The sequence below is a fragment of the Marmota marmota genome, unplaced genomic scaffold, assembly GCF_001458135.2.
Source record: "Marmota marmota marmota unplaced genomic scaffold, marMar, whole genome shotgun sequence".
In the NCBI taxonomy this organism is placed as follows: Eukaryota; Metazoa; Chordata; class Mammalia; order Rodentia; family Sciuridae; genus Marmota; species Marmota marmota.
Genome location: NW_026000075.1, coordinates 120498 through 137926, shown reverse-complemented (window position 1 = coordinate 137926; position 17429 = coordinate 120498). Strand labels below are relative to the sequence as shown.

Here is a 17429-nt window from a genome sequence, read left to right as displayed (position 1 = left end):
TTGAAAAAAAAAAAACTTTTAAATTCACTACTAACATTTCTTCCATTTACTGGTTCATATGTGGTTCTGTAATGGGAAATTAAGCCAAATGTGATGATGTACAGGCCTGAAAGCCAGCCAGACCTCCTTCAATTTTTCCCCCTCCACACTGCATTACATTGGGAGAATTTCCTAACCTGTTTAAGCTTCCAATTCCTCCTCCATAAACATGGGCTGCACTTCTAATTAAGTTTAATTAAGTAAAAAATGTATATAAATCATAATATGTGATACTGAACAGGCAGGAAATGAACAATAGCTATCACATCATTTTAAATATATTTTTTTCATGTCCCTCCAGCCCTCCTCCCTCTTTTCTCCAGAAAATGATCTGTACGAAGACTGGCTAAAAGGCAGATCTTTGTTCTCTCACTTTTCTTTCTTCTTTCCTTCTCACTTTCCTTCTGTTAAGATAAAGCTCAGGGTTTCTCAGTTGTGCAGGAAAGGGTCATTGACCTTGGAGGCCTGAGCAGAGAATAAACCAACCAGGACAACCAGTACAGGAAGACCAATGCAAATTACCAAAGTGGCTGTTCCCCTCCCTTCCCTTATTAGAGAGCCTCCTGGCTCCACCTGCCTGAACTCTCACCTTCCTTTAAGATTCAGCTCAAGTCACACATCTCGAAAAGAGTTTTCTTTAGCCACAGCAGCTCACAACTTCTGCATCCAAACTCTAACGGAATTGCCTGTATTGGCGATTGACAGAGGATCAACTTAACTTTTGGGTCTGTCCCTTAATAGCATAGATTGATTGAGTCTCAAACTCTCGTCCTATCTGATAGTTCACAGGCCTCCTTGCCAACCCCCACAGATCCTTTGTTTCTAGGGAAGAGAGAGGATCAGAGGACACAGGAAAAGACCCACAACAGGTAGAAGAAAGAGTAAAACAAAACAAAACGGACAAATCCTATTTCTGGCGGAGGTGTGGAAGACTCTCCCAAGAAAATCTGCCAAAGTTTCTGATTCGAATTACTTTAAAGCAGTTGCACACTCAGTCCAGATCTAGAGCTTCATATGACTCAAGCTATCTATACAGTAACAATAAAATATAGGACAGCAGCCCTCTCCCACGATGGCTTTACTACATCCACGAACACAAGAGTTATGTATTTTTAAAAATATTTTACTAGTTGTTGATGGATCTTTATTTATTTATATGTGGTGTTGAGAATCAAACCCAGTGCCTCACACATGCTAGGCAAGCACTCTACCACTAAGCCATAACCCTAGCTCCAAGAGGTATGTTCTTAAAGGCCTTGAACTACCCTCTCTGCAGTGCCCCTGGACAGTCCCAGTTTCTAAAGGAAGAAGCAGGGAGAATGGTAAGAATTTCCAGGACAGATTATTCCACACTCACTCCAGGCAGCTTCTCACAATTACTGCTGCGGCCAGGGTCAATCAAGGCCAGGGACCTGGGGTCTTTTCATATACTTTACCAGCCTTACCTCACTTACTCTACCCATATTGACCCTGCTCAATCTTCCTACAGGCAGTCAAGCCATTCTGTTCCAATTTGTGTTCCTGCAAAGACAAGCACATCTGTTCAGATAGCAATTTTTAGTAAGAACTAGGGGGAACCCAGGGAGAGTAGGCCTCTTAACCAGATTGGCAGAATAATACAACACTCCTTTCATGCTTCCCCTGCTAGTCCACAAAGCAAACAACTGAAGCCATTCCAGATTCCTGAGTTCTTTTTACAATAGTCTCAAAGTTTATTCTGAACCACTTGTAACTACATAGCATAATTCCAACTTGTGAAATAAACAAAGGGACTGGCTTATTCATCACCCTGCTTTACAGATGAGGAAATTCAGGAGACCTTCTGAGACTTCCTTTGCATTCAGTTAAACACCTGATTCCTAATCTTTAACTTTTATATAGCTGATTTAACCTACAAGGTCACAAAGCAATATTAGTTGTGACACTTCAGTAAGACATTGTCATGTTGTAAGAAAAGACTGTAGTACAAGTTCAGTCAAGAACCAAACAGGTATCAATACTTGGAACACAGAAATATTTGAAGCCAGACTGTAATCATGTGAAAAACACACATGAGATAGACATCAACTATTGCAGCTACTCAGAAAAGGAGGGAAAACTGGCATGGGGGTGGCAAAGGGCCATTCTGCTAAGAGTTCCTGGTGGTGGTGGTGGTGGTTGGGGGGACAGTGGTGGGGGGAGCTTGGGATACACCCTGGAGGTTCAGAAAGCAGGCAAATGGAGTACTGCTAGTGAGAAGAATCACAAATGGAATTGAAACCCAGAGAGGCTAGTAAGTAGATTGGGTAGATTCCAAAGGGGCCCTCTCCAACCCATTTCAAATCAAACAAACAGAAAAAGAGCCTTTTCATTTATAGAGCCAGTATGAGCTAGATCTAGAGACTAAATATAAGTTTGTGTCCCTGTCCTTAGGGAGGAGACAATTGTGTGGGAAAGCAGAAATTTTTCCTCAATACCAAATTAACATAAATACTCTGTAAAAATTAATTATTGACAGGTAGCAGTAAAATTATTCATTTTGATACAATGGAGAACACATCAACTGTGAAACAAGACTTGAGTTCAAATCCTGACTCCCCCTGTTGGAAGCACTGTGGCTTTAAGCAAGTTCCTTAACTTGGTTTTTTTTATTCTTAGTTTTGTCATCTATCAATATATGAGTAATAGTACCTACTCTCTGAAGTAAAAAAGATACAAAGGCACATGTGAAAGGGCCTGATGCTCAATAAATGTTCGTTTTCTTTTTTAAATAGACTTTCATCTCCCCAAAAACCTTTCAGTAGAAAACCAACACAGAACAGAGAAGCTGGTTTCATTGCATCTCCCTCCCTCTTATGTCTGGTTGTAGTTTACATCTAAGGACTTGCCGGCGTATTAGGTCATATATATATCTGTCATCCCAGAAAAGACCTATTCTAGAACCAAAGGAGAAAGTGATCAGGGATTTTTCTCATTGGTATTTTTAAATGGCTAAAATTTAAATATTTAAGCTCCTACTGGGAGTGTCTAGCTTCTTGCTTGGAATCTGTCCCCTTAGACAAGCTGTTAACCCCTACAGGCTTTCCTAAAGGCAGACAGTAAGTGGAATTCTGGTTTGTGTAGGCCAGCGTGCTACACTGGACCTTTAGGAATGTTTAGTTAAAAGCAAAAAATCAAAGCCTGGGCTAAAGGGCTCCTTCACAACCTGCAGATACCCCTGAAATGTGAAACCTTCAGTGGGAGGTCCTCCAGGAGAACAGGAGAGTAAACACTGTGGTTAGCCCCAAACACTCCCCTCCTCCATGTTTTGTAAGCTGTCACCAACAATGGGAAAGCCACATCACAGTCGGCCATGCTCAGCAGCTGGTTTCCAGTTCTCAATGTCTGTCTTCATCACTGTAGTGGACAAAGAAGAGGTGTGGCTCCAGTGGTGAGAATTCAAACACTTCTCCAAAGAGCTACCACATTTGTGCCAGGATTGGCCTGCAACCCTGTCAATGCATTAACATTAACTATGGACGTTTCATAAAAACTGTTCATCAGGTTGTGGAAACTCCCCTCTTATTTCTAGTTTGTTGAGCAATTTTGCTTTTGTTGTTGTTGCTTTTAATTTAAAAAGTTGGTGGATTTTGTCAAATGCTTTTTCTGCCTCTACTGAGAGGATTATGTGGGTTTTATCCTTCATTCTATTGATATACATCATTTGATTTTGAGATGTTAAATCAACCTTGCATTCCTTGGGTAAGCCCCACTTGATCATGGTACATAATCATTTTATATGTTGCTTGGTGATAGAATTATGCTGAGGCTTGTGTGTGTGTGTGTGTGTGTGTGTGTGTGTGTGTGTTTTGTACCAGGGATTGAACCCAGGGGTGCTTTACCACTGAGCCACATCTCCAGCCCATTTCTATATTTTTATTTAGAAACAGGGTCTCACTGAGTTGCTTGGGGCCTCACTAAGTTGTGAGGCTGGTTTGAACTTGTGATCCTCCTGCCTCAGCCTCCTGAGCCACTGGGATTACAGGTGTGTGCCACTGCACCTGGCCTTGTGTTTATATTCCTAAGAGATACTGACCTGCAGTTTTCTTGTGTGTCTTTGTCTGGGTTTGGTATTAGGGTAATACATAAAATGAGTTGGTACCTAATTCCAACATCTTCAGTTGTCAAAGAACTGCCATTAATTCTTCTTTAAGTTTATGATAAAATTCACTAACAAAGACATCTGGTTCTGATCTTTCATTGTAGGAAGGGTTTTTAAAAAATTACTAATTCAGTATCTTTACTTGTTATAGGTCTATTCAGATTTTTTTTCTTTTTGTGTCAGTATCTCAGTCCATTTTCTGCTGCTATAACAGAATACCACAGACTGGGACATTTATAAAGAAAAGAAGTTTATTTCTTAGCATTCTAGAGGTTTGGAAGTCCAAGGTTGAGAGGCCCCATCTGGTGAGGACTTTCATGTTCATCCCAAGGCTGAATGGCAAAAATCAAACCCACAGTCCCAAGTACTTTTGTAATTAGTATTAATCCCTTCATGAAGGTGAAGGTCATGATCTAAATTCCTCCCATTAGACCTCAACTCCCAACTCTGTTGCACCTGCTTTTTTTTGCGGGGGGGGGGGGGACATTCAAATCATAGCACCCTCTGAGTTGCAATTCTTTCATTTCTAAGATGGTGATAAAAATGTATATCCCACCCATTTCACAGGTTTATGGGATTATACATGAGAAGCAGAATGTTGCAAAGCACACATTTGCCAGGGGCCATTGGGAGTTCTTTGGGAGCAGAAACTACAGCAAATTCGTATCTATATCTGGCATGGAGCTGGCTAGGGAAGAAAGGAGGCAGCAAGAAGGGCAAGAATACCATAGCCTGAACACCACACACAACCTGGTGTTAGTCAAGGAATACTGCCTACCAGATCTTCAAGAATATCCTACATCTGGAGAAATGGGGGCAGTCTTAATAAGATTTAGTAATCATCCAGATCATTCTCTGCATTTAACTTCAGATTTCACTTGGAGAGAGGCCTAAGATCTGCCCAAGATCTTCAGTGGTAAAGGGATCAATGATATGACCAGTAACTGAAACATCTGTATAATCACAATTTAGATAGTATTTTTTACCCACATCTTACTGATCTTCAAAGCTATGCATTTCTATTTTTCAACTTGAGATTCACTAATGAAAGTGAAAGCATCTAAATCTGGATGGTCACACCACTAGGACACTGCCATTTCCCTATACCACAACCTCAAACATTTACCAGTATAGTCATGTACCACATAAATTTTGGTCACCAACAGACTGTACTCTCCATTTGTCCCATAAAATTATATGGCCTAGTGACCTCATTGCCATCTTTGTGTTTGTACATGTATGCTACATGGTTCCCACACAAAAAAAATTACCTAACATTTCTCAGAACATATTCCCATCATTATGTGACAGGTAACTGTGTTTAATAGAACATTCAATATATTTTACAGCATATTTGAAATACCAAATTCTATTTTATTAGATTTTTTTCTTCTTTCATCCTGCTTTCAGCAATATTTCACATTCAGTGGTCCCTGGTAGAATTATTCTAACCTTCTATCTTAAGAATTCATTGGTCAGCCATGCACAGTGGCACACACTGTAATCCCAGCTGCCAGGGAGGCTGAGGCAGGAGGATCTCAAGTTCAAAGCCAGCTTCAGCAACTCAGCAAGATCCTCTCTCTAGATAAAATACAAAATAAGGGCTAGGGATGTGGCTCAGTGTTAAAGTGCCCCTGGGTTCAATTCCCGGTACTAAAAAAAAGAATTCAGTGGTCACATTTGGCATCAGAAATATTTTTTAAAGTTCAATTCTCAAAACTAAGCCTTTCAGTATAAAACATATCTACAAAGTATATCTCCACAATTCTATCATTTGAGATATGCATCATTATTGCACCAAACACATTGGACTAGGTTACTCAAAGAATAAGAGTGGCTCACTAATAGAAGAAATATTTAACATACTGGAACCAAAGAAGCATTTTAACAAATGTATAGAAGGTTGAGGCAAACCCTTTCTGGCTTTATCAATAAAAACTGACTTGCATTCACAAATGAGTGTGAAAGCAGTCAGCAACAGAGAACATTACCCGGATAATTGAAGTTACCCACATCCAAAAGTTCTGAACCTGTATATGTGTCTTTATTGGGGGAGACTCAGGGCAGTGACGAAGGAAGAAAATGCTGAGAAAGAATTAACTGACAACTGTCACAATGTCTTCTTTCGATTACAACATAGGGCCTGTCCTTTCAGCACAACCTGTATTTCGGGGACAAGGAATGAATGTTTTGCTTCCCATTTTAGCTCATAAAAGGAGATCAGACTTGCTTGATCTCCTTGGGCTTGAAGAGGTTTCTTACGGCGTTCACTGGCAGGGTGCTTACATCTCTGGGCAGTACAGTAACAGGGAGGGTACAGTAACAAGCAGGGTGCAGTAACAAGCAGATGCAGGCTGCGATTAACCTGCAACCCCCTGCTCTTATTTATGAACAAGCCTTCAGTGACTTGGCATATATTCGTCTGGAACGCACCAGCACTCGTTCCTCGAGTATCCTCCCACCCCAATGATCTCCCCTTTTTAGATACAAATAAACCACCAAACAACTCCCCAACCCTGACCCCGCTGGGTCAAAAGTGGGTAACCGATCGCAATAGTCCAGTAGCTCTCGGTTTAGGGCTCAACCGACTTGGCAACCACCTGCCTCGCAGCATCCGCCTCCCTGCCAGATGTGAGGGCCCCAGAGCTGCCAGCGACGCGCTCCCAGGCTGCCTATCACTGGCCACCCCACCAGATCCCGGGGCCTGAAGCCCAGATGCAGGTACGCACCAGCACCAGCCCAGGGAGGGCGCTGCCCTGGGCTGCGGGTAAGCGCAAGGCCAGATAGCCCAGAGAGTGCGCCCCCACCCTCCATTAGTAAAACGCAAGGTAAAATAGCTCCATTTACCGACATGAGTGATCACTGTGGCCAGTCGCCGGGTGAGCTCCTGGAGGGCCATTTCTTCTTTTAACAAAAATAGCATTTCACTGAAAACAAAACAAAACTACTCAATATTAAAAAAAAAAAAAAAAAAAGCCAAACAAAACTGTTTCTACCGCTGCCGTGGATGAGTTTTTAAAGGCATCCTCGCGAGGATGTTCTACACTCCCTTCTTCCTCGCTGTCTTCAGGCACAAAACGGGAGTCACTAGCAGCCAAGGCCAACTCTTAAGGGCCGCTCCGTTACAGCACTCCAGCCACGCCCTGCAGGGACTGATTTTAGGGATGAAGTCTGGCGGCTTTCCCAACGTAACGGCTGGCATTTATAGTGCAGGAAGGGGCCGTTCAGGAGGTGAAGGAAGCAAGTCGCCCCAATCTCCCCAGGGCGCCCCGCGGGCTTCTCTGACCAAGAAGGAGAAAGGCTTTGTGGTCCGGGACGGTGGAGACTCTGACCCCTCCACAGAGGATCGGGATGAAGACGCACGGCTAGCGCCAAGGGATGGCGCAGAGCCTTAGTGCTCCCAGGGCTGCGGAAAGGAGGTGGCTAGCGGGCCCCAGTTCCTCCGCCCCTCCCTCCCCACGCCCAGTCTCCTGCCCGGCGCCGTCCGCCCAGGCGCCCACCTCTCCCTGCCCGCGGGCGGCGCCTGGCACGAAGCGCGCACGCGCCCCAGCTATGCCTGTTTTCGAGATCGCTGCGCCCCTTCCTCTAGCAGGCGGGAGCTGGCGCTCCCGCCCCAGGAACCGCTGGACACTGGAACTAGCGACTGAGGCTCTCCCGCCTAAGCAGGGGTTCAGGATGCCAGATGCGCTTCTTCCTGGTCTCGGCTCCACCTTCATCCCCGCCCAAAATCTGTGAAGTCCAGGAGAGAAAGGGGCCAATTAGTAGAGGTGCAGTTCTCCCGCCAGGACGGGATGGGGAAAGCTGAGAGGCCCTCTGCCTGCTCTCACGTCCTTACTCCAGTCTGTGGCCCTTAGGGAAGGGTGGGACGGGACGGTGCAGTGTGTTTTCTGTTCACTGGTTGTCTTCACACCGTTGTCATCCTCCTCTGGGCACATCTGCACTGGAGCCCAGCAGGCGGGTTGTGCCTATGTTACAGGGCAGAGGCCTTCCATGAAACTGAGGCAGCAAGGGGGTTCTCCTTCACCCCATTCTTGAAATCATGCCACAAAGACTTGAGACACGTTGCTCAGAATAACAGGCATGAGTTTATTAGAAAGGTAGAGAAAGGGAACACTCTGAATGGAGAGTGTGTCTTCTCCAAAGAGAAGGAAGGCAGGCCTCTCCTGCCCTCCAATTTTATTTGGAGGTTTCAGGGTGGTTTCTAGAAAGTCACAATCAGGTCAACCTCTTAACTTTTGAGTGATGGCAGGATGATATGAGCCTTACAAGTCCCCAATTGTGCATGACATCTCTAGGTCGCTTTGGCCCACGAGAACTGTTTCAATTGGAAGCGGTTCTTACGTATTTTATGGTTAGGGGGAATTATCCTTATCTTCCTAAGTTCTGGGATCTGGTATGTGTGTGAGTCACAAAAGTCTCCCCTTTTGAAGTAAATTGTGTTCTTTTTTAACAGCATTTTGGACCTGCATTTCTCATGCAGATAACAGGAATGTAACGTAGCCTATCAACTTAAGGCAGGCAGAGCTGCAGGTAAATTGCTTTAAAAAAAATTTTGTTTCAGTTGTAGTTGGACACAATACCTTTATTTTATTCTTATATGGTGCTGAGGATCAAACTCAGTGTCCCACACGTGCTAGGTGAGCGCTTACCGCTGAGCCACAACCCCAGTCCCCAGGTACATTGCTTTTTTAAAAAGAAAGTATATGGAGGTCAGCACAGTGGACCCAGTATATAGAATTATTCCCTTAACCTCATGTTCCCACTGCTCAGATCTTTCGGTTCCTTACCACCTAGACAAGGCTGGGCACTCATGTGTGCACTCAAGTACTCGCCATGTGGGCCTTTTCCTTTTTTCAACTGCTCCCTTGTATTGTCAGCTGTCAGATGAGCCAGTGCTCCTTTCTGAAAAGGCTCTGGGTCAGCCTCCATGCTGGCCCTTCTTTGCATCTGCCCCAGAAGCATCTTCAGTAGATGCAATGCCTATTTTCTTCCATGGATCAGTACTATATGATAGGCAGCAAGACTAACTTGGTTCAGCAGAACTCCAGGAAAAGTCTAAGCAAAGGCTAATCTGGTCAGGATTTCTCCCAATCCATTCTACAATGGAGGACCCTCCCACATGTTCTGAGCCAATGCTGGGAATCTCAGCTGTTTTTTCTTCCATATGTAAAAAGCCAAGTCCCAAACACCCTGGGTTCAATTTGGAGGAGCAGTCACTCAAACTAGTGGAATGAGGACATTTCAAATTGCTTTCTGTAACACTTGTGATCTATGATTAAGAGATAATGTTACTTCACCTGAGACATGAAGAGAGGTTCCTGCTTCCCCAGAGGTTTGGGTATATTGTACTGTGCCCACACAAGCAGAACAACTATTTTCACAACAACTTCTTGCATGAGTTTCAGAAAAGGGTTAAAGAACCAAAGGAAGTGAGACTGCTTTGGAATGTGTCCATTGTGGTTCCTGGATATTCAAGGGTCACAAGTATTTTCAAATTACCAAATGAGGTGTTTCCTGTTGGTAATATTGTACCCCATGCCTAGCCAAAGCCAGTTGTGAGTTTTGGAATACAGAAATCAGTGCAGTGTCAAGAAGACAGGTAAGGTGGGTGCATGCTAAGCTGGGAAGGTTGAAAGCCACTTTGAAGGTCTGGTGACCTCAGCTTTCTGGATTAGGCCAGGTCTTCATGCATGAGAATCTTGTAAAGATGGGAGGGAAAGATTGGAAAAGAAAAAGGAGAGAGGAGAAGCTTGTGAACAGGAACAAGAAAAAAAGGAAACAGATTGAAAGGAAATAAATTACACTTAGAGTGCTGCTCTCCTTCTGTACTTTCACAATCTTCAAAGGTTTCCATGGAGATAAATTGGCTCAATTTATGGTAAGATGCAGCAGGCAGTGCCTATCCTCAGAAACTAATTCTACTCCCATTTCTTAACACTTGCTGTTCAGGGTTTGGACTATTTTACCTGGTTGATGAGGAAGTGAGACTATGATCTCCAAGTTTCTTTTCCAGAAAGCTTTGAAATTCTCTAAGAAGAAATGACCATGTAGTATGATAGCCTATTCCACCTTATTCTTCTGAGAAAATGATCATTTTTCCATTACTTTTGTGAGTACCAACGTTCCTCCTCACCCTCTCTCCTTCATTGCTTCTTTTTCTGCTTTCTAATTATGATCTCTTTCCTGTCTACTTGACTGGGAAAATCAAAGAATAAGCCAGAATGGTCTGCTTTCCTCTCCAGTGAATCAGTTACAATCAGTTGCATCTATTAACATCTATTATGCTTGTGATAAGCAGTGCCAGGTACAACTACCAACACCAAATAACAAGTGACTGCTCTGCTCATAGAAAGGTGAAATATAGGTCTTTCTGATATTACTAGCTCATTTTAGTGTTACCACTTCATCCAAAGGTTGCTTAGTTTGAGATACAAATCACAAAATGGCAAGCAGTATCATCCAAATAAAGCTTTGTTGGGGGTTGTGTTCAAGCACAAGGTTGACAGTGTACAGGGTAGAGTTCCTGGATCAGCCTTCTGAGAATGCAAAGAGCAAAGTTTATGTAGACAAAAAGGGTGGGCTAGTGCAGGCACACAGTCAGAAGGTGCACATGATCTTAGGACTTCTGCACATGTCTTGTCAGTTCTTTGCTCCTAGCCATGAGGTTTGCATTTGATGCTGGATCTTCATAAGTACATTGGGTTCCTCTGTGCTCTGCTGGTAAAATATGGTGGAGGTTATCACTGCCACCTCCTCAGGAAGACTACATTTGATCAAGTTCAAATGTATTGAACACACAGATGTTATAGGAAAGCTTGCGGGGGCGGGGGGGAGTGATGTCAGTGGTTCCTGAAGCTGGTCATTGGTGGAAATATATATATATATATATATTTTAAGAAGCTTGCATTAGGCAGGAAACACTGATAGGGAAATCAGAGCCCTCCCTGCTTTGCTTCAATAGGGTGTCAGGAGTGCCCTTTTTTTTCTTGTGAGAAGACTCTTGGTGGACCTGGAGATAGCTTCAGCATAGGGACTAATCATCAGAAAGACCAAACCTTGGTTAGAAACTTGGCACTTTGAGCATCACCCACCAACATTCAGGGAGGGGAAAGGGGATGGAGATTGAATTAATGACGAAAAGCCAATGATTTAATCAAGAATGGTTATGTAATGAAACATGTATAGAAATTCCTAAATTACACAGTTCAGGGATCTTCAAGATCAGTGAACACATTGAGATTCTGGGAGGGTGGTGCACTTGGAGAGAGTATGGAGCTGTCTCTACCACTACCTCCCATATCTTGCCCTAGGTTCTCTTCCATGTAACTGTTCCTGAGTTGTATCCTTTAAGCTAAACCAACAACCATAAATAAAACATTTTTTACTGGGTTCTATGAGTCACTCTATCATATTACTGAAGCTAAGGAAGTCTTTGTAGGACTCCCAGTATACAGCTGGCCACAAGTATGGAGGCTGAGGACTAGCAATTATAATTTGAAGGGTGAGGAAGTCTTATAGGACTGAACCTTTAACCTGTGGAATATATGTTAACTCCATATCAGAATTGAATTGAATTGATGAACACTCAGTTGCTGTCAGAGAGTTAGAAAAATGATATTAGCAAAGATACAACCTACTCTGCAGCTGATTAGATAGACAAACCCAAAAAGTGAAAGGTCACCTGTGCTCACACAATCCTAAGTCATCCTTTCCCTTTCCTGAAATCAGCTTGTCATCCTGAGCAGTATATGTGTATGTGTACACATATTCTGTCTGCCTCTACCTCTGAAATATCACTCTCCTCCCCACATAGTTCCTTTCTTGATTTAATTTCATCTTGCAAGTGTCTGAATTAAAACACAGATTAATTTCCAAATACATAGGATGTCTACTTTTAAAATCATCACATTGGTTGAGAAGAATAGGATCCTGAAAGTTGAAATGGAAATATATGAGAAGACTCTGTTGGAGTTCTGGGGACAATGAGCCCCTAACTTCTGATGCCTCTTCTTTTCCAGTAAAAGTGGTTTCTCCACCCCCACCTGAGAGGATTAGCCCTGCATTGGCTGAAGAAACTATGATGGCCTCCCATGATTAGTTATTCGCAAAACAGTGTTTATTCTCCTCCAGGACTCACCCTGACCTTCCCTTTTAGACCTACAATCAGGTTTGGGTCCCAGCAGGTCTTAAACATGACTTACAAAGTATGGCCCTTGAGGAGGGATGCTGCAAAAAAATTATTTGAGTTTTCTAACTTATACAGATAAAACATCTGGGGAATCTGTGTGGAAATGGACATGGATGATGATGATGATGTTGATGATGATTATGATGATGGAAGGAACATCAAGTTGGATCAGGCTGAATTTATTGATATAGGTCCACAAAGCAGAGAAGTTACATTTAATGTTGCAGCTGACAGAGGTACAAAGAGCTCTACTGGCTGGTTAGCTGAAGCATGGATCAAAAGTTTGCCCACAATGGGTGAGTTAGAAAAGCCAGATCTGTGTCCATTTAATGTAGACAAGGGGATTCAAAGGCTTGAGGAGATCAGGATATTAGAGCAAATTTGTCATGTAATACCTACTCACCCACTCCGAATGATCTAAAGGACACACCTTTCACCATAACTATAAGAAATGAATTTGTGAGGAGAGCCCTGACATCCTTAATAACTCTATGATTATTCCTTTCTGTATGCCAGACTTTATAGTGGGAACAACAGTCACCAAATTGGGAAATTCTGACATGAACTATCTGGAGTTAGCATATATTCCACAGGTTAAAGGTTCAATCCCATAAGACTTACACACCCTTCAAATTACAAGGACAATGGGAGCAATTAGATCTCAGAGGGGCAAGGACCAAATAGCAGCACTCAACTGACAAAGGCACGGTGAACATGGCTACCATAATAAACAGAAAGTTTGAAACAATAATTAGAATAGTTTGTTTGACTCTTGCAGACAGACATATGGCATTGGCTGGTCGACCATGGTGTTGAAATATATAGAGTAGTAAAAGTGATATAATAGAGACCAACTAGATTTTTACTGATTTGTGTCAGCAAAAGGTTCTAGGTCACATGGACAAAAGTCTAACTTCAATCATAAAAACTGAAAATCCTTAATCAGTTCCCATACTTGAGCCAGTTTATAGACTCAGAACTCAGGAAGGCTGGATCCCTTTTAGTTAAGATCCCAATAAACTGCCAACAATTTATAGTGTTAACTTTTCTTTAGCCTTCCCCCAAAGAATGGTATGGGCTTTTTCTACTGAGTGTTACACATTAGGGGGAAAAAATAGAGACCTTTGGGGCACCACTGGAAATGGGCTCTGAACTGAAACTAATTCCAGGAGACCCAAAATGTCACTGTGGTCCACCAGGCAGGAAAGGAGCTAATGGAGGTCAGGTGACCAATGGAGTTTGCTATGGACTGAATGTCTGTGTCTCTTAAAACTTCATATGTTGAAATTCTAAGCCATAAAGAGATAGTAGTAAGAAATGGGACTCTGGGGAGGAAATTGGGTTATAATGGCAGAATCCTCATTAATGGGATTAGTGCCCTTGTAAAAGAACTCAATTGACCCTTCTGCCATGAGAGAAGAGAGAGAACTCAGCAGTCTGTAATAAGGAAAGGAGGTCCTCATCAGACCTGACCATGCTGGCACCCTGATTTCTGACTTCCCAGTCTCCAGGACTGTGAAAAAATAATTTTCTGTTGTTTATAAGCTATTCAATCTAAGATATTTTGTATATGTACTCCAACATTCATGTATTGGAAATTTAATCCCCAATGCAACAGTGTTGAAAGATGGGATTTTTAAGAAGTTATTAGATCATGAGGGCTATCTTCATTAAGCACGAGTTCAGTACCCTTACTTTCTCCCTCTCACCCACGTGACAACTTCTCTTACGTTATGACACAGCAAGAAGGCCCTCACCAGATGTATTCCCTCAAGTTTGGTCTTCCCATCCTCCAAATTGTGAGACAAATAAATTTCTGTTTATTATAAATGACCCAGTGTAAGAGATATTGGCATAAAATGAGTTAAAATCAGCCCAAAGATAGCATTATAGTCCTAGTCCATCTTAGAGTGGGCACAGTGGGTCCCCACCACCCCTGTGGTTATTTTCCCAACTCTAGAATACACAGTCAGAATAGATAAACTCATTGGTTGGCAAAATCTCCATGTTGTTCCCTGATCTGTGGAGTGAAGAATACTAAAGTGGGAAAGATTAAGTGGAAGCCATTTTTTTAAAAAATATCTATTTTTTAGTTATAGGTGGACACTATGTCTTTACATTTTACTTTATGTGGTGCTGAGAATTGAACCCAGTGCCTTACACATGCTAGGTGAGCACTCTAATTCTGAGCCACAACCCCAGCCCCTAAGTGGAAGCCATTTCAACTGCCTCTTCCTATGAAAATAGTAAACCAAAAGCAATTCCTAGAAGGATAGCATTGATTAGTGCCACCATTAAGGACTCAACAAGTGCAAGGGTGGTGATTTCCACTACATCTTCATTCAGCTCACCTATGCCGCCCACGAAGAAAATAATAGATCTCAGAGAATGACTGTGGATTATCATAACCTTAATCAAGTAGCAATTCCAATTGCAGCTGCTGTGCCAGATTAGTTTTGTTGCTTGAGAAAATTAACACAGCCTCTGGTAGCTGGTATGTAGCTATTGAACTTTTAAGTGCTTTTTATCTTCACACTTAAGAGAAAAAAGACTACCAAAGCAGTTTTCTTTCACTCAGCAAGGCCAGCAATATACCTTCACTCTCCTACCTTAGTGGTACATTAAATATACAGCCCTATGTCATAATTTAGTTCACAAGGACCTTGAAGGCCTTTCTCTTTCACAAGAAATCCTACATTACATTAATGACATTATGTCCTTAGTGAACAAGAAATAGAGCAATTATCCTAGACTTATTGATAAGAAATTTACATGTCAGAGTGCGTGAAATAAATGTGACAAAAATTCAGGGACCTTCCACATTAGTGCATTAGTGAAATTTCTAGGAGTCTCTTAGTATAGAGCACAACAAGGTATCCCTTCTAAGGTAAAAGATAAACTGTTGCACCAGGAGGGCTTATAACCAAAAACAAGGTCCAAGACCTAGAGGGCTTCTTTGGATCTGAGTGGCAGAATATTCCTCATTTGGGTATGTTACTCCAGGCCATTTACCAAGTGCCCTGAAAAACTGATAGTTCTGAGGGGGGCCTATACCAGGAGAAAGCTCTACAGCTGTATGTGCACATCATCAAATGGGAGTGATATATATGTGATCAGCCCTGAGTTCTGAAGATACAAGTTAGATATATAAAGAAGGGTCTCAAACACTCATTGTACCAATTCCTGCTACACTCCCTTCTCTCTGCCAGCCTAAACCTATGACCTTGTGGAGGCCAACAACCAGTTGACAGGAAGAGCAAACTCAGGCCTGATTTATAGATAAAGTACTATATGCAGGCATGACTCAAAAGTGGATAGCTGCAACACCACAGCCCCTACTGCAACATTCTCAAAGGACAATCAGTTTAGTCTGTTTTGCATTACTATAATGAAATAGCTGAGGCAAACTACTTAAACAAAAGAGGTTTATGTTGGCACATGGTTATGGGGGCCAATGGTCAAGAGAATATTCTAGTGATTATGACCGTCTTTGCTGGCAGAGTCTCAAGATGGTTCAGGATATCACATGACCAAAAAAGCAATGTGCATATATATGTGTATCTCCTCTGGCTGGTCTCTCTCTCTCTCCCGCTCTTAAATTCACAAGTATTCAATCATAGGACCTCCACCCTTGATGACCTTATCTAATCCTAATCACCTCACTAAAGTCCCACTTTTAAACACCATTGTCAGATTCAATTTCCATCCTCATAATACCTCAAAATAGGGATAAAATTTCAGCACAGGAAGCTTGCAGGATGCACTCAGTGGTGAGCGGAAATCCTCTTCGAGGGTGGAACTTTAAGCAGTGCACTTGGTTGTTGACTTTGGATGGAGAACTGGCCTGATGTGAGACTGCATACCAATCTATGAGCTGTGGTCAGTGGTTTAACTGAATGGTCAGGGATTTGGAATGTACATAATTAAAAATTTAATGACAAGGAAATTTGGGGAAAAGGTCTATGGATCGATCTTTGTAAATGGGCAAAAAATGTGAAAATATTTGTGTCTGCCATGGATGCTCACCAAAGGATGACCTCAGCAGAGGAATATATTAATAATCAAGTAAATAAGAAAACTTATTTTGTTGATAGCAGTCAGTCTCTTTTCTTAGTCACCCCTGTCATCACCCATTGCTTCATGAGCAAAGTAGTCATGGTATAAAGGATGGGATTATGCCTGGGCTCAGCAACATGGATTAATGTTTACCCAATGTGCAATTGGCAAAGTGCCCAATTTGCCAGCATCAGAGACCAACATCGATATGCCACCATTCTCTGGAGCAATTAGCCAGCTACCCAGTGGTAGACTGATTGCACCATACTGCTTCCATAGTGTGTTTTATTGGAATAGACACTCTCAGCATAGATTTGCCTTCCCTGCACACAATGCTTCTGCCAAAATACTATCTATAAATTTAAAGAAAGTTTTATCTACTGTAAAGGTATTCCACACAGCATTGCTTCTGATGAAGGAATTTACTTCATAGCCAATAATCATGGGATCTACTGGTCTTATAATGTTCCCCAACATCCTGAAGTAACTGGCTTCATAAATGGTTGAATGGCCATTTGAAAACTCAGCTATAGCACCAGCTAGGTGGTAATATCTTGCAAGGTTGGGGCAAGGTGCCCTAGGAGGCTGTATATACTCTGAATCAGCATCCAATATATAGTGCTACTTTTCTCATAGCCAGGATCCATGGGTCCAGGAATCAAGGGATAGAAATGGAAGTGGCACTCATTAGTATTGTCCTTAGTGACCCATCAGCAACATTTTTTTGCTTCCTGTACCTGTGACTGCATACTCTGCTGGCTTAGGAGTTCCAAAAAAAAAAAAAAAAAAAAAAAAAGGAATGTTTCTACCAGTAGATTTAAGATTGCCACCCGTCACTTGAAGCTCCACATGCCTCTGAAACAACAGGAAAATAAGAGAATTTTAGTGCTAACTGGAGAGATTGAACTTGACTATTAAGGGGAAATTGAACTATTACTTCATAATAGAGATAAGCCAGAGATCTCTTACAGTGTCTCTTAGTATTGCCATATTCTGAGATTAAGGTAAATAGAAAACTGCAACAAC

The 17429-nt window shown here is 42.3% G+C and overlaps 1 protein-coding gene across 2 annotated transcripts in view; it reads right to left on the bottom strand.

Moving 5' to 3' along the window:
* Positions 1 to 7797, bottom strand: part of Mcf2l2 (MCF.2 cell line derived transforming sequence-like 2) — a 255029-nt gene extending 247232 nt beyond the window's left edge. Inside the window, exons 1-2 of one of the 2 annotated variants that reach the window (XM_048814212.1) lie at positions 7660 to 7797; positions 7007 to 7086 (exon numbers count right to left, since the gene is read on the bottom strand). In XM_048814212.1, coding sequence (XP_048670169.1) covers positions 7007 to 7082 — 76 coding nt within the window. In that variant the 5' untranslated portion in view covers positions 7083 to 7086; positions 7660 to 7797. The other variant, XM_048814213.1, reaches the window with a different exon arrangement.
* Between the last annotated feature and the right edge of the window lie 9632 nt (positions 7798 to 17429).